The 22,611-nt window shown below is 38.9% G+C and overlaps 1 protein-coding gene across 1 annotated transcript in view; it reads right to left on the bottom strand.

Annotated features, from left to right (window-relative positions):
- oprk1 (opioid receptor, kappa 1) overlaps positions 1-21,833 on the bottom strand; it is a 42,864-nt gene extending 21,031 nt beyond the window's left edge. Inside the window, exons 1-2 of the mRNA XM_060824342.1 lie at positions 21,761-21,833; positions 21,275-21,539 (exon numbers count right to left, since the gene is read on the bottom strand). Coding sequence (XP_060680325.1) covers positions 21,275-21,539; positions 21,761-21,788 — 293 coding nt within the window. The 5' untranslated portion in view covers positions 21,789-21,833. The remainder of the gene's footprint in view (positions 1-21,274; positions 21,540-21,760) is intronic.
- Positions 21,834-22,611: the final 778 nt, after the last annotated feature.

Raw genomic sequence — 22,611 nt, 5'->3', positions numbered from 1 at the left:
AAATGTTAGATAAATGTTATTTTGCAATTTGATGGGGTTTGGAGTTTTTTCTCTGGTCTTGATATTTTCTAATCAACCTGTTCAAAGATTACCTTAAACACCTATAAAGACAGGCAAAATGTAAACCCAGACCTTATGGCTCAGAAGTAGAGACACCGATACTGCATCACAAGGGCTCTCCAACTTCCAGCTCTAGTTATTTCATAATCAACCTCTTCAGCAATGTTATTACACACCCCTGGAGCAGGTGCTATTTGAGCCCAGCCCTCCTGGTTCCAAGGTAGGAACATTACCATTGTACTTCAAGGACACAACTATCTGGCTCTACAGCATCAAAAATAGGGCATAATCAATTCCCATTAATTACATCAAGGTCTCTAATTATTCCCAAACAATTTTATTGCATTTGTTGGAACAACTTACATTAAAAGTGATGACTGCTTCTAAAATTATAATGATGAAGCACCAAATACTAAATGTGACCAATTGATTACAAGATGCCATCTGTGTAAGAATCATGCAGTTGAGAATCCATTGACATTCCCAATGAGCAGAACAATTATTCAAAACCTAGGTCAGATAGAAAGAGAAATATCCTTGAAATAAATAAAATAGAATACTGAGCACCAAGAAGCTTTGTATAGAGCTCTATAGAGCTTGAAGCATAAATGGAAGAATAAGTCACTGAGTGAAAGGAACAAAGGTAATACAATAGCATATTTGCAGTATGATTGAAAAAGCCTCCTTTGGACTGAACTACATGTTTTGACAGTCTAAAACCCCAGGAAGCAGCAGACTCTGCATATGACAGACAAAACTATAACTGAGCAGAACAGACTCTGTGTACCATCTTCTTAATTGCATAGATAGAACTTGTCCATCAATGAATAATGTTAAAGATTGGAATCAGTAACTTCTAGCATAAAGCAAGTAATGGGACCCAATTTTTCTTTCCCTTTTAAACAAAAATCCAATCAGGTATTCTTCCTTGCCCTGCTAAACATGATCTCACCATTATTTCTAAGCAAGATGCATCTTCTTTATGCTCCACTTTTGAGCACGTTTGTGATCCATTGTCCCATGTCCTAACCTGTTGAGCATATATTGAGGAAAGACTTGTGTAAAAGACTGACTAATGTTCTGAGGACATGGGTTTGAATCCTGTCATGTCAAATGGTGAAATTTGAATTCAATAAAAATCTGGAATAGAAGCTAGCTAAAAAGCAACCATGTAACCACTATTGATTATCGTAAAAACCCCTCTGACTCACTAACATCCTTCAGGGAAGGAACTATACCAACTTAACTGGTCTGGCCTACATATGACTCCAGACTCACTGCAATGTGGTTGACACTTAATTGTCCCCAGGACAATGAGGGATTGGCAATAAATACTGACCTAGGAAGCAACGCACACATCTGAAGAAAGCCAGTTTATTTCTCCTCATCAGTTGCTATGAGCTGTGGCTTTTAACCAACAAATCATAGACTTTGTAAGTTGTGAAACAGTCACCCAGTGCCACCTGCAAGGAAGTGAAAGTATCTGAGCAAGGAAGATCAAAAAGCAGCAGGTCCAGACAAGCCAGAAGTAGCATCTCAGAGAACTCTGCAGATAGGAATCAATGCTTTTCCAGGCTTTGCCCCACCCATATTGTATTGTGTCTGTCCACATATGTGTATAGGAACTGTTTTATAAAGAGGTTAGAGTTTTGACTGTAGAGCTATTTGTTGAGAGTTCATAATTGTTTATTTTTAGCCTGAATCTACTTATTTGTACGATGTAGTAATGCTTCTTAAGTGCAGAAGCTTAGTCCATGCATTCTGTCAATAGAAGTCTAAAAGACAGGTAAATTAGGGAATTTTGTGTACTTTTATAACTTTATGATTCGAGGAATAGCAGGGCTTGATTCCAGCATACTGCCCCAGTGAGGCATAGCACTAACATTCTAAAAAAATGAAGAAAGATAATGGAGCATCCTCATAAATTCTTTTGGAATAATAACTGAAAGAGGGGTGGTGCGGTGGTCAATCTATATAGTTTTCTCATCCCTGGACCCTATTGGCAAATTAGCATGGCCAATCCTCTTAATTTGCAAATCTTTGGACAGTGGAGGAAACCAGAGTACCTGGAGGAAACCTACTAAGACATAGGGAGAATGTGAAAATTCCACACAGACTGTCGTTCAAGGCTAGAATCAAGTGACTCTGTATAGCCAGCAAATATCAAAAGTCTCTCAAGTATCAATGCAAATTTCAGGACCTAAACAAAGTCAAATGGGAGTCACAACCTTTGCACTACCTTTTTGATACCTAAATATCTGCAATGCCCTCCTCCTGCTGCCCATCGGATTTGGTCCACCCTCACATCTCTTACCTATCGTGAATCATAGGTTGTATTTCTTTCCCCAACACAGATTCTTTTATTGATTCAAATATCTATTTTTGTTCACTACTGGCTGCAACTAATCCCATCTTTCAAGCTATATTTCATATTCTAATACAAATCATTAATGTCTAATACCTTTCAATTTAAGTTCTGGGTTCTGTTTTCTCCTTTACAAACCTGTTGCAGTGTTGTAATAATTTCCCATTTTTGTAGTAATTCCCCTTAATTACTTCTTTATTCACAGTAACCTCCCCAGTTGACATTTTATCCCATTTTCTGGTTGTCCCATGCTTAAGTTCCATTCCCCATTTTGACCTGATCCTTCATCACTCCTCATGCTCTCCTTTCTCCTCAATTTCAATAGGTTTCTTTCTCAGCTTCTTTCTCTCTTTCCTCTTGTTCACTTCTGCTCTTCCACCCATCTTCTCCTCTTCCTCTGGCTACACCACATCTATGTTCTCCTATTATCTTTATTATTTTTCCAACACTCCCCATCTTCATTCTATTATCCCAGTTTTGCTACTCTGCTTGACCAAACAAAAAACTTGAAATTAATTAGCGTGTAAAGCTGTAGGAAGTTGGCCAGTTCTATTCAATAAAATGCTGTTTTTGATGGGCTTTTCTCTTGTTTGCTCATTTAATTCCTCCCTAAGGGTTGGTAATTTGGATACTGTCTTTAACGTCTCATTAGCAAATTAAAATATATTCTCACAATATTATTTGCATCAATTTGCCACCAAATTGGAATGATTTTCCAAAACAGGTTTCTGATTTGGTTAACATTCATTTCCCTTCCTAATATAAATGCACAAAAGGGAATTAATTAGCTTATCAATAGTTATATAGATGATTTATAATACATTTTTCAAATGTGTTCTATCTAAATTGCAAAATATAATGTTCTGCTTTTTCAGTGAAATGTGAAGACCTAAACCTTTTATTTTTACTCCACGTTGGAAAAGATAATATAGGACTTACCATTAATGCATAAGATAATCTGATGGTTTTACAGCATGTGTATATCTCATCAAAGACGAATCTCATGTTTGACAGTAATGATGAATAATTTGAGTTTTAATTTGAATCTTATTTTTCCAATTTACTAAAATGTCACTGAATTAGATTGATATTGAGTCAATAACTCACTCTGGTGTTGGAATATTGATGATTGATGAATATTTTCCTACAGAATACCCAAACAATTGGGAATGTAGGATTCTGTTTAACATTTCAGGGGAATGAATCACAATAGCAATACCCCTTAAAGCTTAATATGTCCATTACAGGTCAGGCTGTGCTCACAATTAACAATAAAAGTGATGAGCAGTCTGATGCATCTGTGAAGAGAGAGCCAAAGTTAAAATACTGAGTCTGGTATGACTCTTTATGGATAGTGAGCAGGGAGGAGATGCATGTGTAAGTGTTACGCTTTTGGGAATTGCACAGGAAAGTGCAAAGGATGAAGTGCAGGTTTGAGGGAGCATTAGGAGTGGGAGAAAATGTGTTTGGTGGTATCCTGCTAGAGTTGGAGGAAATGGTAGAGGTCATTGCTGACTCAAAAATTTAACTCTGTTTTTCTCGCTCCACAAATACTGCTGGACCTGCTGAGTTTCTTCAGCATTCTGTGTTTGTTTCAGATTTCCAGCATCCATCTATTTTGCTTTCATTATAATAAAGGTGATTTTTTTTTAAGTCCCCGTTAGATTCTGAACTCAAGCAGCAGGTGGAAGCAGTTTGTTATTTTTATTGTATCACGTAGATACTTTACATTATTCTAAAGGTTCTGACTTATTCATTGTGTTTATTAGCAGAAAATTGTCAAATCTATAAAGATAGTTTCACATTTTTAATGTATCCAATTCCAACCTAATGAGTACAGAAATAACAGTGAGTATCACTCATATTATTGCTCCATCTCTGAAGCAAAATGTTTGACTCAGATGATGGTGCTATTCTCTATTCTACAAATTAGAAATAATAATTGAAACACATTTTGAAGGGGCAATCATATTTTCGATACAAAGGCAAATATTAGAAATGTGAGCTCTTCTCAACATCAGAGACCTTACTGATCTAACTCAGTAACTTGCTTGCCTGCTTACCAGCCAAGACTAAAGGCACTTCAAATTTAAACAGAAAACTTCTTAATTTGCTGTCCTGCTGTAGTAGTGAGGAACACTCTGCAATCTTATAAATGTTATTGCCCTCTTCTGTAAAGAATTGACAATTTAGTTTTACTTGTCCTTGGAAGATAGTCGGTGAAACTTTCTGAGCCTATGAGTGATGTCAGCAATACTGACATGTTTGGAGGAATCTACTAAGAAAGAATAAAAAAGATCGGAAAGACATAACTAAAGGAGTGCCACAAGGATCTCAATTATTTACTATCAATATAAATGATTCTTCTATAACACAATTTATGTGACCTTATTCAACCACATGTTATAGAAAAAAATGTGCTTTAAAACAGTGGTTAAAGTGTAGGTAATGTAATTGAACTTTTAAAAGTTTGCACTGAAGAAACAATGTCCCCAATTCTTCAGTCACGTTATAGCAAATTCAAGTTGACAAAACATGTGATATCACAGAATGACCTGCTTTAGAGTCATAGAGGTGTACAGCACGGAAACAGACCCTTTGGTCCAACTCGTCCATGCCGACCTGACATCCCAACCCAATCTAGTCCCACATGCAGCACCCGACACATATCCTTCCAAACCATTCCTATTCACTTACCCATCCAGGTGTCTTTTAAATGTTGCAATTGTACCAGCCTCCGCCACTTCCTCTGGCAGCTCATTCCATACACGTACTACCCTCTACATGAAAAAGTTGCCCCTTAGGTCTCTTTTGTATCTTTCCTGTCTCATCCAAAACCTATGCCCTCTAATTCTAGACTCCCCGACCCCAGGGAAAAGACTTTGTCTATTTATCCTATCCATGCCCCTCATGAGTTTATAAACCTCTGATAAGGTCACCCCTCAGCCTCCTTGCTCCAGGGAAAACAGTCCTAGCCTATTCAACCTCTCCCTATAGTTTAAATCCTCCAACCCTGGCAACATCCTTGTAAATCTTTTCTGATTAATAACTCAAATGAGGGGCCAGATTGCAATGTATCCAAAGTTGTCAACAATGCAAAAATAGGTGAGAAGATATGTTACAAGGAATAGGCAAGGGCACATAAACAGGTTTAGTGAGTGGATAAACACTTGCACGTGGAGTTTAATGTAAGTCTGAGGACATGCACTTTGGTGGGAAGAATCAAAGTGGAGAAAACTCCAAAAAGTGGTACTTTTTTTTTGGCTGTTTTTGTGCATGAAATAGAAAAAGTTTTCATTCAGACACAATATGAGTGATACTCACTGTTATTTCTGTACTCATTAGGTTGGAATTGGATACATTAAAAATGTGAAACTATCTTTATAGATTTGACAATTTTCTGCTAATAAACACAATGAATAAGTCAGAACCTTTAGAATAATGTAAAGTATCTACGTGATACAATAAAAATAACAAACTGCTTCCACCTGCTGCTTGAGTTCAGAATCTAACGGGGACTTAAAAAAAAATCACCTTTATTATAATGAAAGCAAAATAGATGGATGCTGGAAATCTGAAACAAACACAGAATGCTGAAGAAACTCAGCAGGTCCAGCAGTATTTGTGGAGCGAGAAAAACAGAGTTAAATTTTTGAGTCAGCAATGACCTCTACCATTTCCTCCAACTCTAGCAGGATACCACCAAACACATTTTCTCCCACTCCTAATGCTCCCTCAAACCTGCACTTCATCCTTTGCACTTTCCTGTGCAATTCCCAAAAGCGTAACACTTACACATGCATCTCCTCCCTGCTCACTATCCATAAAGAGTCATACCAGACTCAGTATTTTAACTTTGGCTCTCTCTTCACAGATGCATCAGACTGCTCATCACTTTTATTGTTAATTGTGAGCACAGCCTGACCTGTAATGGACATATTAAGCTTTAAGGGGTATTGCTATTGTGATTCATTCCCCTGAAATGTTAAACAGAATCCTACATTCCCAATTGTTTGGGTATTCTGTAGGAAAATATTCATCAATCATCAATATTCCAACACCAGAGTGAGTTATTGACTCAATATCAATCTAATTCAGTGACATTTTAGTAAATTGGAAAAATAAGATTCAAATTAAAACTCAAATTATTCATCATTACTGTCAAACATGAGATTCGTCTTTGATGAGATATACACATGCTGTAAAACCATCAGATTATCTTATGCATTAATGGTAAGTCCTATATTATCTTTTCCAACGTGGAGTAAAAATAAAAGGTTTAGGTCTTCACATTTCACTGAATTAAATTGTGATATATTGGGAAATGTGAACGTACAAAGAACCTGGGTGTTAAGAAAGTAGCCAGGTGACAAGCAATTAGGAAGGCAAATTGTAAGTTGGCCTTCATTACGAGATGATTAAAGTTCAGAAGTAGGGAGATCTTACTGTGGTTATACAGGGCCTTGCTGAGACTACAGCTGGAGGACTGCATGCAGTTTTGGTCTCCCTTTCTAAGAAAGGATATTCTTGCCATACATAGAATGCAGCAAGGTTTCACTTGGCTAATTCCAGAGATGGTAGGTCTGTCCAATATGGAGAGACTAGTTTGCCAGAGCCAGTATTTCACTAGAGTTTAGAAGGATGAAAAAGGATCTAATTTAAACATATGAAATCCTAACAGGTCTGGACAGACTAGATGCAGGGAGGATGCTGGGGAGTTTAGAACCTGGAGACACAGTCTTAGGATATGGACCATTCAAGACAAAAAAAAAATTGTTCACTCAAAGGGTAGTGAACACTTCAAATTCTCTACCATAGATGGCTGTGGAGGCCAAGTCAGTGAATATATTCATGATAGAGACTTTTCTTTAGATTCTAAAAGCTTCAAGGCATAAGGAGAAAAAGCAGAGATAGAGGGTCAGCCATGATCATTTGAAAGTTGGAGGCTCACTGGGATGAATACTGCTGAAAATGTGTTGCTGGAAAAGGAAGGGCTTATGCCCAAAACATCGAATCTCCTGTTCCTTGGATGCTGCCTGACCGGCTGCGCTTTTCCAGCAACACATTTTCAGCTCTGATCTCCAGCATCTGCAGACCTCACTTTCTCCTCACTGGGATGAATAGCCTTCTCCTGCTCCTTGTTTCTATAGCTGTATGTTTAGTGGGTGAGGAGATAAATATCGGCCTCTGGACAATTTTTCTTTACTGTTTCTGACCTATTAGGAGACAGTTTCTCCTGCAATGAAACAAAGGCAAGGATTTAGTGAGTTGAAGGTGGAAGAACATGACAGTTGGTGACTGAGTAGGAATTGCAGAGGGTAGGAAGACATCGTAGTTTAGGAGCATAAGGTGGGTAAGAGCTTCTGCAGGAAGCTGCTACATGCAATAGTGAAAGTGTTACACCATTAGCCTTAGTAGGTGGTTGAGTGACATTGAGTTTGAGGTAGCAGAGAGGAGAATGTGGCTCTTCGCCTTGCAGACTGCAAATGATCATTGTTCTGCTGATTGAACTGTTGCATTCCTTCTGATGTGATAACATTCACCAATGCTCAGCAGCAGTAGTATGTATTATCCATAAAATGTACTGGAGAAATTCATCACAGATCCTTAGACAAACATTCCAAACTCATGACCACTTCCATCTAGAAGGACAAGGGCAGCAGATACATTGGAATACCCCAACTACCAAGTCCCACTCCAAGCCACTTACCATCCTGACTTGGAAATATATTGCCATTCCTTCACTGCCACTGAGTCAAAATCCTGGAATTCCCTCCCTAAGGGCACTGTTGGTTGACCCACAGCATATAGACTGTTGCAGTTCAAGAAGTCAACTGACCACTGCCTTCTCAAGACCAACAAGAGAATGGGCAATAAAAATGCTGATCAACCAGCCACATTCCTATCCAATGAGTGAATTTTAAAAAAACACTCACCAGGTGGCTATGCCTCACAGGCTTGCACGATTTGATGCTATAGTCTCTGCAGGTGACCCTAAGGGAAGAGGACAGCCCTCCTCTCCATAATGCTATCCACCAGGAGCCCTGGATTCCCATTCATGAAGTGAGATGCCATCTTAACTTTCACAACCACATGCTTTTAACATACAGTGGTACAATAGTCTTGGAATGGTCGTTCTTGGTTTGTAGTATTTGAAGTGATAAGCAGCTGCGGTTTAAACATTGCACCAATAACATGAACACCAGAAGTTCTCAGCAAAGCAAGTATGTCTGTCTCTACAATCAGACAATTCAATGAGATTGTTTCTTGAAAGTGAAGTCACAAATAGATAGGGTACTGAAGAAGGCGAAAAGTGTGGTGCTGGAAACTTTCTCCAAACCAAAGGGGTAGCCATGGGCACTTGCTTGGGCCCCAGCGATGGCTGCCTCTTCGTCAGATACTTGGAACAGTCCATCTTCCACAGCTAAATCGGCACCATTCCCCACCTTTTCCTCTGCTACATCACTGACTGTGGTCCCACTACTACCTGATGAAGGAGCAGCACTCTGAAAGCTAGTGCTTCCAATTAAACCTGTTGGACTATAACCTGGTGTTGTGTGATTTTTAACTTTGAATTAGCATATCATGTTGTAGCTGTACAGGACATTGGTTCGGCCACATTTGGAATACTGCTTTCATCTCTGGTCTCCCAGCTAGAGGAAAGATGCTGTTAAAATTGAAAGAGATCATAAAAGATTTACAAGGATGTTGCCAGGGTTGGAGAGTCTGAACTGTAGGGAGGGGCTGAATAGGTTGAGACTATTTTCCCTCAGAGGCTGAGGTGTGACCTTATAGAAGTTTATAAGATAATGAGGGGCAGGGATAACCAAGGTCTTTCTCCCAGGGTAGGGTAGTCCAAAATTAGAGGGCATAGGTTTAAGGTGAGAGTGCAAGGATTTAAAAGAGACCTAAGGGGCAATGTTTTCATGCAGAGGGTGGTGCATGTATGGAATGAGCTGCCAGAGGAAGTGGTGGAGGCTGATAAAATTGCAACCATTCAGAAGACATCTGGATGGGTGCGTGAATAAAAAGGGTTTGGAGGAATATGGGCCAAATGCTGGCAAATGGAACTAGATTAATTTGGGATATCTGGCCAGCATGGACAGATCGAAAGGTTTGTTTCCATGCTTTCCACTGGGATCTGGGTTCAATTGTCTTCAGAGTTTGAATGTTATTCCCATGTCTATGTGGGTTTCAGCCACGTGCTCCGCTTTCCTCCCATGTCCAAAGATGTATAGATTAGGTGGATTGATTATGCTAAATTGCTCTGTAGTGTCCAAGGTTGCGCAGGTTAGATATACAGGGAGGGGATGAGGGTGGTAGGTTTAGGTGGGAGGCTCTTTTGAGGGTTGGTGCATACTCAATGGACTGAATGGCCTCTTTAAATACTGTAGGGATTTTATGAATGTTGGATCAGTCATGATCCTATTGAATGGTGGGCTGATCAGCCTTCTCCCGTTTCTTACATTCTTAGTCTGAGTAGCATCTCTTTCTTCTCTTCTTTTTGATCTCATCTTTTACCTTTCCAGTTTCTGTTTCACAAACTATAATTTCGTACTTCCAAGCTTGAGAGATAACCCATAGTCATCTGTCATTACTTGCTTCACTTGGTTTTGAAAGAGATAAGTACACCTCCAAAGCCTTCCTTACAAACAGGCTGAAAGCTCTGCAGCAAATAACTCATCTGCTGACCAACTGCAAGGCACAAGTCAGGAGAATGATGGAATACTGTCCACATGACTAGCCCCCCACCAACTATCTTAAACATACATTCCCTATACCAGTAATGCACAGTCAGAACAGTGTACTACCTACAGATACACTGAAGCAAATCACTTGTGCATTAGTATTTATTACATCAGGAAGACAGAAATTTAATTGCATAGTAGAACTATCATCTCTAAATTCTCCTCCAAGGCACATTGTCATGATTTGATACATTATTACTGATCCTCCACTATCACTGGGTTAAAATCTCTAACTTAGTTCCTAACAATAATGTGGAAAGCTCTACACCACAAGCATTACTCAGTTATTCAAGGCCAATAAAGAATGGACAATAAATGTTGACTAGTCTAATGACACCCACATCCTGTGAAAGAATCAAAATAATGAAACACTGAAACATTCTGAAGTTTTCCTGTCACCCTGTTTGTATAATTGAAAATTTTCTCTGCTGTATTCAAATTTTCTTGCTTCTTTTCCTCTCTTGAAATCTATCCTTTTCCTTAAGTCTTTCCTTCTTTTGTTTCCTTCTGTGTCTCTTTTATCCTCCTCTTTGGAAATCTAATTGAAGTTTTTGCATTTAACATTTTTTTCTTTTTAGCCTTTTTCCAATTCAAGTTATTTAATTTGTCACTGAATTCTACTTCACTCAACTTGTCTACCATCAGGATTACATATTTATTCTTCTAGGATGTAGTGCTGAACCAAGCTTTCAACAATTTCTGCCTTTCTTATCTCTACTTTCAACGCAACTTCTAATTTCTCTCCCACAGCGTTTGAATAAACCTTTGGTAATTATAACAGGGCATTAACAGATATGTTGTCTCCTGCCAGAATTGTCCAAGCTTTGAATGTAGACAGGAAAATTATATGCAAAATCTTGTTTATTTACACTCTTAAAAAAAACAAATCCATTGTCAATTCCATTTACCCATTTTACAGATTCTAGATTTGAATCCTACAAGTGTCCCCAATAACTTTAAAAGAGAATATAGAATTTTGCAGCAATTGATGGAAGAAATCACCTGACAAACATTCACCTTTTAAAATTATTGCTGTAACAAATAAATGGAAATCAAAATAGATTAAACATTACTTGATAGGTAACCAGGAGACTAAACAATGGCCTCTAAGACTATAAGGTATAGCAGCAGTAGTAAAAAATGAGGTCTGCAGATGCTCGAGATCACAGCTGCAAATGTGTTGCTGGTCAAAGCACAGCATGCTGCCTGGCCTGCTGTGCTTTGACTAGCAACACATTTATAGCAGCAGTAGTAGGCTGTTTAGCCCATTGCGTCTGACCATTTAATGAGATTGTGACTGACCTGATAACCCTCAAACTCCATTTTTCTGGCTTTACTCCAAAACCCCTAATTCTCTCACTGATTAAAAATCTACCTGTCCCAGCCTTGAATATTCTTAACAACATAAACTCTGCTACAGATCCACTACTCTCTGAGAGAAGAAATTCCTACTCACCTGTGGCTTAAAGAAACAATCCCAAAGATTACAGGGTGAAAGTGAGGACTGCAGATTCCGGATGAAGGGCTTTTGCCCAAAACGTCAATTCTCCTGCTCCTCAGACGCTGCCTGACGTGCTGTACTTTTCCAGCACCCTCAATCCATAAGATTATGTCCTCTGCTCCTAGACTCTCTCACAAGAAGAAAAATTGTCTCATCTTCCACTCTGTCAAGTCCCCTAAGAACTTCAGAAACTTCAGAAAGATCACCTGTCATTCTGCTACACACCAATAAACACTGGCCCAATTTACTCAACCTCTCCTTATAGGAAAATACAATTATGCCTGGCATCAATCTCATGAACTTTCTCTGGACTATCATCAATGCCAACATGTTTTTCCATAGACAATGGGCCCAAGCCATTCACTATTTCCTAGGTGTGATTGGACTAGTGTCTTTTTTAGGGTTAGCAAGACTTCTCTATTTTTATACTCCCATTTCCTTTGAAATAAAGGCAAGTAGTCCTTTTGATGTCTCTATTATCTGCTGAATTTATATTTCATGCATGAGGATCCCCAAAATCCCTCTGTGTTTTAGCCTTCTGCAGTGTTCTCCCATCTTGACTTGATTTGATCTATTATTCTCACAGGCACCAAGACATAGTGAAAGGTATTGTTTTGCATGCTAACCAGGCAAATCATACCTTACATAAGCACATTAGGGTAACAGAACAGAATATAGTGTTACCGTTATTAAGAAAGTGCAGAAAAAGATCAACTTCAATCTATGTAGAATCCATTCGCATATCTGATGACATTCAGCTCCTCTATTGCACAACCTCAAATTTTTCTACGTTATATTCCATCTGCCAAGTTTTTGCCTATTCACTTAAACTGCCTATATCCCCCAGTAGGCTCTTTGTGTCAACTTCATCACTTGTGTTCACAGTCATTTTTGTGTTATCCATGAATCTGGTGATAATACATTCACATCCCCCATCCCAGTTGTTTATATATACTGTATATGTTAGCAGACATGATTTATCTAATCATGAAGCCATATTACCTCACTTGATTATATTTTGTATTGCTAAATGTTCTGTTATTACATTCTTGAATTTATATATTGTTGAAAATTATTTAAATACAAAGTACAATACACATCATAGAGTCATAGAGATGTACAGCATAGAAACAGACCCTTCAGTCCAACCCGTTCATGCCAACCAGATATCACAACCCAATCTAGCCCCACCTGCTAGCATCCAGTCGTTATCCCTCCAAACTCTTCCTATTCATATACCCATCCAAATGCCTCTTAAATGTTGCAATTGTACCAGCCTCCACCACTTCCTCTGGCAGCTCATTCCATACACGTACCACCCTCTGCGTGAAAAAGTTGCCCCTTTAGGTCTCTTATATCTTTCCCCTCTCACCCGAAACCTGGACTCCCCGAACCCAGGGAAAAGACTTTGTCTATTTATCCTATCCATGCCCCTCATAATTTTGTAAACCTCTATAAGATCACCCTTCAGCCTCCGAAACTCCAGAGAAAACAGCCCCAGCCTGTTCAGCCTCCCCCTATAGCTCAAATCCTGCAATCCTAGCAACATCCTTGTAAATCTTTTCTGAACCCTTTCAAGTTTCACAACATCATTCCGATAGGAAGAAGACCACAATTGCATACACTATTCCAACAGTGGCCTAACCACTGTACAGCCACAACATGACCTCCCAATTCCTGTACTCAATACTCTGACCAATAAAGGAAAGCATACCAAACACCTTCTTCACTCTCCTATCTATCTGCGACTCCACTTTCAAGGAGCTATGAACCTGCACTCCAAGGTCTCTTTGTTCAGCTACACTCCCTAGGAATTTACCATTAAGTGTGTATGTCCTGCTAAGATTTGTAAATAAAAATGAGAGAAACTCCCACAACTTTTAAACATTGTTGAAGCCAGATTAGTGTGTCATCAACTCCTGAAGACTCAGGAATTTACCATTTCGTACAAACTTGACTGAAATTAATTTCTGACCTTTCTCTCCAATATGTGGTAAACACTATCTTTAAAGCTGAAGGTAAACATTTTCACCACTGAGTTGATATAGTGCTACTGAAGTACCTTGATGAATTGTTTATGTTGCACATAGTGAACCAACTGCATCTATTAGATTAGATTAGATTACTTACAGTGTGGAAACAGGCCCTTCGGCCCAACAAGTCCACACCGATCCGCCGAAGCGCAACCCACCCCTATCCCTACATTTACCCCTTATCTAGCACTACAGGCAATTTAGCATGGCCAATTCACCTGACCCGCACATCTTTGGACTGTGGGAGGAAACCGGAGCACCCGGAGGAAACCCACGCAGACACGGGGAGAACGTGCAAACTCCACACAGTCAGTCGCCTGAGGCAGGAATTGAACCTGGGTCTCTTTTAAACTTAATCATTGTTCTAAACCTTGAACAAAAACAAGTATGATTCCTTTCGAAGACATCTTTCATTTCTCATGAGATTTAATATTTTTGTGTGTGGGTCCATTTTTCCATCTATGTGACTTCATAAGTGCTGGTTTAGACATCAAACACTCAAGAAAATAATCTTAAGATTGTCAAATATTCAATAATTTGATTATTCATCTTTTTTATTTAAGTTTAGTTGATTGATTATTCATAATTGGTTGTTTTTGTAAGTCCTCAATCTCTATTTCTTCCAAAGTATTAAACCTCTTTTCATGAGTATTAATTCATGCATTTCAATATCATCAGCTACCATCTTTATTCTCTTTACATGAAGCAAATTAGTCAAGCGGAATTGATAAATGTTTCCAAAAATATGCAATGGTGTATTATGAGAAGTATTTGAAGTTCATGAGCTTTGAAACTCACGTAGGTAGCACGCACTTTTTCTGCGCTGTGTGTGCCAATTTGCTTCAAATGTTGTGTCCACATCATGTTTGCACACACATCTGATGCTGGCTGGGTTGAATGCCTATTGCTGAGGGTGTTAACATGTACAGAGGGACCATCCATCAGAAGTATGTAGAGTTGTAAGGTCATGATGTCAATCAGCCTGGAACATTGATACTCCCTATCATCGTGGAGCTCCAGACTTCAAAGAAAGGCTTATCATCTTGAATGTTTAAACATTTATTCAGCAACTTGATGGACCTCCTACCAGCACTATATAAAGTGCTTATCAAATACTTTTTGGATAGTTGATGGTTGATTTCTTCAGGTTCTTTCAGCTGCTGCACAAGTGGTTTGTAGAGTTCTTTAAGAATGCTGAAATCTACAGGGTGTGACAATTTAAAGAAATGTATCATCATATGAGGACTTCTGCACAAATTACTTACTTCCAGACACAAAGGCAGTTGTATGCACTCCCTATGCAATGTATCACAACTGGGAGAATGAGCTAAGCTTCAAAAACCATGACAATATTTTTGGAAAAGAAGCAGAAGGGCTCTTAGCAGGGAGGTTATATCTGCCTAGCATGTGTTACTATCATGATAGAAGGAATGTACTGATAACCAAGTCCCACTAATCTATAAATCACATCACTAGTATAAATAACTGGCCAATTGGTTTCAGTTTATTATAACATAAAAATTATTCTTAAAACAGGAGGCAAAAATGACAATATCTTATCTACAATCCAGAATTTGAATTGCATGCCATTTCAATCCCAAACAAAATCTCTCACACATACACAAAATCTCTCTCTCTCACACACACACATCTACAGAGACAATATTTTTAAAAAGACAGAAGAAAATAACATCCTTATTGAACAACAATCTATATAAAAAAGAGGTTTATGAATTGTCATCATCCACCAGACTTCTTGTTGACAAAATTTAATTGTTAGCAGTTGTGTACTGTTGGAAGATCTCTTAATCAAAGCTCAGTTTGATTGGAAATCAAGTTAGATCTAAGTTTTTGGACCATAATCACAGTTCAGCTTCTCAGGGTTTGAAAGAAGGTCAAAATTCTGAAGTGTTGACAAATTTCGACTAGAAAGAGATCATAATGTCTTGCAGCCTGACTGCTCCTTACTGTTGCTTCATTATCTGTTCTTTTACTTTTGACTCCCCAGATAATTGAAGCAGAAGTCAAATCCTGTTTGGGTTTCTTGGCAGCCATCAGTGCAGAAACCCCATAACCTTTTCAAATTTCCAAGTTGGGTGTTCCAGCAATTAAATGCATATGGTACAGGATGCCATTGCTGGCAAACAATGTGTTGTGGCCACCATATGTCAATTCTGAGATGGACTGCAACAGGAAGGGATTTGGCTCCCTTTACGACCAGCTGGTATGACACCCAACACATCTATTACTCAGTGTGATACTCTAGAAAATGTGCCTTCAGTTCAATATCTTCTAGTTTTTCCCCACAATGTCCAGAAATATAAATATGTATTCCTGACATATGTTCATGGAGCAACTTTCCCTGACAGACCTCAGTGAAGAACAGAGTGTTAATGTCACCAATTGACTAAAAAGGTCTTCATTGAAATCTGCCATGAGACTGTGAATGGAATCACATACGGCTGTGAAGGTAACCCAGATTATGAATCCTTATGTACCTGATGTTTTCCAGGTTGCAACAGGTAATATTTGCAACATCTCTAAGCTTGCTGCCAATGAATGAATAAGGGAGGACTCTGAGGCTCTGCATACAAAGAATGTTCAATGCATTTTATTCTCTTCTATCAGGAAAATAGAGCAAGCACCTGGCTTCATAATGATTGCAGGCATCCATAAGGTACAGGATGCCATTGCTGGCAAACAATGTGTTGTGGCCACCATATGTCAATTCTGAGATGGACTGCAACAGGAAGGGATTTGGCTCCATTTACGACCAGCTGATATGACACCCAACACATCTATTACTCAGTGCGATACTCTGGTAGCGGTTAGAATGCCTGAATTACACAGCACTGCTTAATACCATCTCTTTGAGCTACCACAACAAAGCAGAGGGTGGCAAGTGGTGGGCAAGGTCTGTCTGCTGATCACATGACTCATAGCTCCAGTATACAATATGATAATGATACTAGTGAACACATTTGAGCATATAAATTTAGAGCAGAAATAGGCAACTCAGCTCCTTAATGTGCTCTGTTATTCAATAATATCTGATCTTTTTATGTTCACTTGTTTATTAAGAAGCAATCTTCTGATATCTAAAAATATTCAATGACTCTGCTGTCACTTCCTTTCAAGGAAAATAATTCAAAAGAGTCTCAATCTTCTGTGAGAAAATGCAGCACACAATGCAACAGATGGGATCTCACGAGTGCTCTGTACAATTAAGTATAACCTCCCCACTTTTGTATTAAATACCTCACACAATATAGAATAACATTCTATTAGCTTTCCTAGTTACTTGCTGATCCTGCATATTAACCTTCTATATGGAGACATCTGGATCCACTTGCATCTCAGACTCTGTGATCTTTCACTGCTGAGTTTTGATGCTTCTTTTTATTTTATATTCTTCTTGCCAAAGTGAAGAAGTTTACATTTCCAATATTATACTCTCTTTGCCAGTTCTTTGCCTAATTACTTAACCTATTCTATATTTCTTTGAAGCTTCATTAAGTCCCTTCACTACTTAGATTGGGTTCCCTACAATGTGGAAACAGGCCCTTCAGCCCAACGGGTACACACCAACCCTCTGAAGAGTAACCCACCTAGACTCATTTCCCCCTGACAAATTCATCTAACATTATGGGTAATTTAGCATGCTCAATTCACCTGACCTGCACATATTTGGACTGTGGGAGGAAACCGGAGCAGCTGGAGGAAACCCACGCAGACACGGGGAGAATGTACAAACTCCACATAGTCGCCCGAGGCTGGAATCAAACCTGGGACCCTGGTGCTGTGAGGCAACAGTGCTAACCACTGAGCCACCATGCCGCCAATTTTCCTAGTTACCCTCACCCACATCAAGGATTATAGCAGAAAATAAGAGCTTCTCATAGCAGGCCAACATATTATCACAGAAAGAAAATTGATTAACTAACAGGAAAAAGCAGGCATAAATACCTTTTTTTGGTGAGCAAAAAGAAATGAGTGCTGCACTGCAGGAATTAGAGCTGGGTTGAACATTTGCAATTTTTATAAATAGCTTGGATGAAGGGACTGAAGGTATGGTTGCTAAATTTGTTGATGACACAAGGATAATTAGTGAGTGGACAATGTAATGCCAAAGTCTTTTCTTCAAAGAATAAAACATCAATTCAAATTTTAAATTTCTAAGCTATGACGACATATTCCACACAGATGACATTATAGAATCTCTTATATAACTGTCAATGTTACACTCACTCTTGCGATGTATCATCTGGGTCAATCGAGTATCAACGGCAAAATACAGTTCATACATTGGACATTTGGGTATGCAGATAGTTTGCTTTTGTTTTGTACTGTAACAGTGTCTATGTCACTCTACCAAGTATTTCCAGAGGCATGAAGTAATGATCTAGTGATTTGGTAAGTTTAAATTCCATCAAGCCAGTCGGGGAGTTTCAATTCAATTCAGTAACTCAGTCTGGAATAAAAATCTTCTCTCACCTTCAGACTGTAGTAAAATCTCATCCAGTTCATAATTATCCTAAAAGGAAGAAATTCTGCTCTTGTGATCTGGACAGGGCTATATGTGACTTCAGACCTGATTCGATGTGATTGACTCTTAATTGTCCTCTGAAATGATCTAGTAAGGCATTCAGCATAACCAAGAAGGAAGCTCACCAATAACTTTTGAATGCAGTCAGGGTTGGAAAATAATGCTGACCTTGCTAGAAATGCCCACTTCTCTTACATGAATAAAAGCTTAGTATCAGCCTTAAAGATATACAGTATACTGTGGATGAACCATTTAATTTGATAAAAAGTAAAATTCAGTTAGGATTGATACCACAGCAGATAATTTTAGGAGGGTATTTTTTGAGTTGTGAGGTCAACATCGTGGACAGTCTGCCCACAAATGGAAACATATATAAAAATATTTTTGGATTCAGACCTTATTTAAATGTATGATATAGCTGCAGGTGCTAAATGGCACAATAGTTTGATAGTTTGGAAGATTAAGAAATATGCAAATGCTTGTGCTGAGCCTAGTGGCTCAAGCAGGGATGATCCCACCTCTGGATGGGAGTTGGGATAGCAGGAGAGGCAGTGAGCATTGACTACTAAAGCACTACAATATTTTAAGTACAGCCCCAACAGTTCTGTGTGTACAAATGGGAAGAATTGAGCCAATGTATTGGTTATTAATTCATAGGATGTGGGTATTGCCAAAATTTAGTGTCCATCCTTAGTTATCTTTGAAAAGTTGGTCGTCAGCATGAAACTCGTGAAATAGAAAGTTGAATTATGTACTTAAGTATCTTCTCACCTCAAACAGGCAGGTTTAATATTGCAATAAAAACAGAAACTGTGGAGAAACTCAGCAGGTCTGTAGCATTGCATAGAGAAAGCAGAGTCAACATTTCAAGTCTAGTGACCCTTCCTCAGAACTGATAGTAGCTAGGAAAAGATGATATATATGCTGAAGCCAGGAATGCGAGAGGGGTAGAAGGGGATGCAATGGTGGAAAGAAGGAAAGGAATGAGTGGATAGGCAGAGATGGAGCCAAGATGAAGAGAATGACTGGAGCCAAAATGAATGATGAGAGTGTGCCAGGGAGATGAAAATAGGTTGACTCTACTGAACCCAGTCCATGTCATGAGAGGATCTGGGAACTGGAGGATCGAAAATTATTGAACTCAATGTTGAGTCCTGAGGTTCCCCAAGTGGAAATGAGTTGCTGTTCTTTCAGCTTGTGCTGAGCGTCACTGGAGCATTGGAGCAGACACAAGACAAGGAATATAGTGGTGTGTTGAAGCGACAGGCAACTGGAAGTTTGGTTTCATTTTGCAGACAGAACATAGGTGTTCCCCAAAGCAGTTGCCCAGTTTATGCTTCATTTATACACATGTATGATATATACCATCTTTTTCTAGCTACTATCAGATCTGAAGGTTGGTTACTGGACTCAAAATATTAATTCTGTTTCCTCTCCACAGATGCTGTCAGACTGCTGAGTTTCTCCAGCAACTTTTGTTTTTGTCCCAGATTTCCAGCTCTTTGTTATTTTTGTGTGCAACATTGTCCTTTACAGTTCTCCTTAAAAATTGGATTAGGCAGCCCTTAGATGTCACTAGGGTGACCACAGTGTTGACTTCTCTCAATTTTCAAATGCTGGGATCTTGTTTTTCAGATAAGTATAACGTAGCCAGCAGTTGACAATTCCTACCCCACACCCATCCCCAAATTAACATGGATAGATGGTTAATTTTAACAGTAATAATTTCAATGGTAGCTAGGTTGTTAACATGGGTTATTTCACACTCCATGAACTGATGACTATGCCTTCCACATAACGGAGAAGCCAGGATTTATTACAAGGGAACAGATTTGCATGTACCATTGATAATCGTTTTATAACAGCATCAGCACTTTTGTGCTCTTGTTTGCTGAGAACATAAAAACAGATTTGGCTCACATATCAACTTGAGACACAAATTAATACTTCTCAGTTCAACAAAATATGTCAGAAATATTCAACCATTTAGGCAGCATTGGCGTCAAAACAGAGGTCAGATTAACATTTCGGACCGATAACATTTCTTCAGAAGCTATCTGACATGCCGAGTTTCGGTGTTTTCTGCATTTCTGCAACGTGCTGTATTTTAGTTTTGTTAAGATATTTTAATCTTCCTCGGCCTAAAAGAATTACCATATTTCAACATTGCTTTCCAACTAACGTGTTTCCCAATTACGGGTTACGTTGAAAGCACATGTTTGTTGTTCTTGAACAAACAATTTACATTAAGCTGTCAATCCAGAATCAGTACCTATTATTCCCATTTGGGGGCGTTGCAATTCTAAAACAATCATTTTTCCCAATAGAGTTCAGGGTTTTCATTACCTCTGTAATGTACTTGCGTTTGTCTAATTGTGTTAAAAGCATGTTATTTTAATGTAGCCAGTAACCAGGGAATAATAGAGAGGACCTGGCCGAATAAGTTCAAGAATATTTGCCTGGTAAATAATAAATAACAAAAGAACTACACAAATTGCGTTGACTATGAATAATTCGTCTCATCGGTGCTGTGACAACTATTAAAAATCTCACAACACCAGGTTATAGTCCAACAGGTTTAATTGGAAGCACACTAGCTTTCGGAGCGACGCTCCTTCACCGTGTTACGATCGAGCCCTCTACAACCACCTGATGAAGGAGTGTCGCTCCGAAAGCTAGTGTGCTTCCAATTAAACCTGTTGGACTATAACCTGGTGTTGTGTGATTTTTAACTTTGTACACCCCAGTCCAACACCGGCATCTCCAAATCGTGACAACTATTATTCTACATACAGTTATTAACCATTTACAGCACTTCACAAAAGCTGCAACTGTCCGTATTTTGCATTGAGAATTTTCCATCAAATTATTTTATTTCAACACTCGTCGCAGTCGCGAGATTTTTCTTGCAGCTATGCTTTCTTTACCCTTTTTGTCTTATCACGAAAGTTTAACTTCGAGATCTTTTCAGGAATGGTGCAAATGCCAAATCAAAGACACAAACGAAATAAAGCCTCTTACCTGACGATCACGTACATAACTAGGCAGTTGCCCACCGTCCCCACCACAAAAATGAGCGAATAGACAGCGGTGATACTGATGGGAATAAGGGTGTTCACTGTGTTCGTGTGAAAGTCAAAAAAATCGGTGCTATTTTCCCAATAATATGAAGTAGTTGGGAAAGTGCTGTTTGGGATAATGACAGGAGTACCTTCATCAGAGTGCAACACAAACTTGGAACCCATACCTTCTCTAGTAATTACCACTGGAGCGTCCATAGTCTTATCTATAAAAAGAAAATTTTTTAAAAAATAAAGAATGAACATAAAAATATACCAGAATCAGAAACATACTATTTAGACAAAAGGAAGTGTTGGGAGAAAACCTTAAAATACTGAACAAGATCAGGTACAAAGACATTATTAGGAACATCAAACAACTGTTATCTAGGTTAATCGAACAGATGAGATCGAAAGCTCCTGTGTAACAGTGCAAAGCAACGCTCACCGACTTCGAGTTGAACTTTTGCTTGCATGCAAGGTGCGTTGTGAAGAGCCGGTGTTCCTTGCTGCAGGTTCTGTCTGACAGAGTCCAAGTGCTGGGCTCGCTGCTGCGGCGCTGCTCGCCTCACGCTGCATCGACTCGATGACGCTGGAGACCAAACGCAGCTCGTTGGAGGCGGGAGGATTCGGTACACCGAAAACCCAGCACCGCTTTTCAGAGTTCGCCATAGTAATTTTACATTAAACAATGACAGCAGCCCTGAATCACGGGAGTAGAAAGATCTACAACTCTATTAGAAGTCATTCGGGCCATCGCGTCTGTGCGCACATCCAGTTGCCCAACCTAATCGTATTTTCTAGTTCTTCAAAACCTTTGTAGACTTCAACGTCTGTCAAATACTTTTTAAATGTAATGTGTGCTTCCACCTTTCCAGAGATTGAAGTTGAGACCCACGCTGTCCTCTGAGCAGAAAATACTTACTCAACTTTAGATTAAACCTTATACCAAATGCTATAAATAATGTCTCTGATTATCGGTCCCTCTCATGAGGGAAAGAAGCCTTTTCTACCCATTCTATCGACATACCTAGTGTTTTATTAATCAATTAAATCTCCCCTGAACTTCCCTGTGTCCCATAAAGACAAGCCCAGTCTATTGAATCTTTCCTCCAAGTTAAAGAATGTAAGTCTTGGCGACATTTTTCTGCACATTATCTTTTGTGATTTTTTTTCAGTAATTTGGTATCCAGGGCTTTGACTGTGACTTAAATTGCTTGCTATACAGTTTTCATATAACCACCCCAATCCCTCCATTCAGCATCTAGGGTAAAAGTAGAAAATAGTCTATAAGTCTCC

The sequence above is a fragment of the Hemiscyllium ocellatum genome, chromosome 4 (genome assembly GCF_020745735.1).
Source record: "Hemiscyllium ocellatum isolate sHemOce1 chromosome 4, sHemOce1.pat.X.cur, whole genome shotgun sequence".
NCBI lineage: Eukaryota > Metazoa > Chordata > Chondrichthyes > Orectolobiformes > Hemiscylliidae > Hemiscyllium > Hemiscyllium ocellatum.
This window is presented reverse-complemented; position numbering and strand designations above follow the sequence as displayed.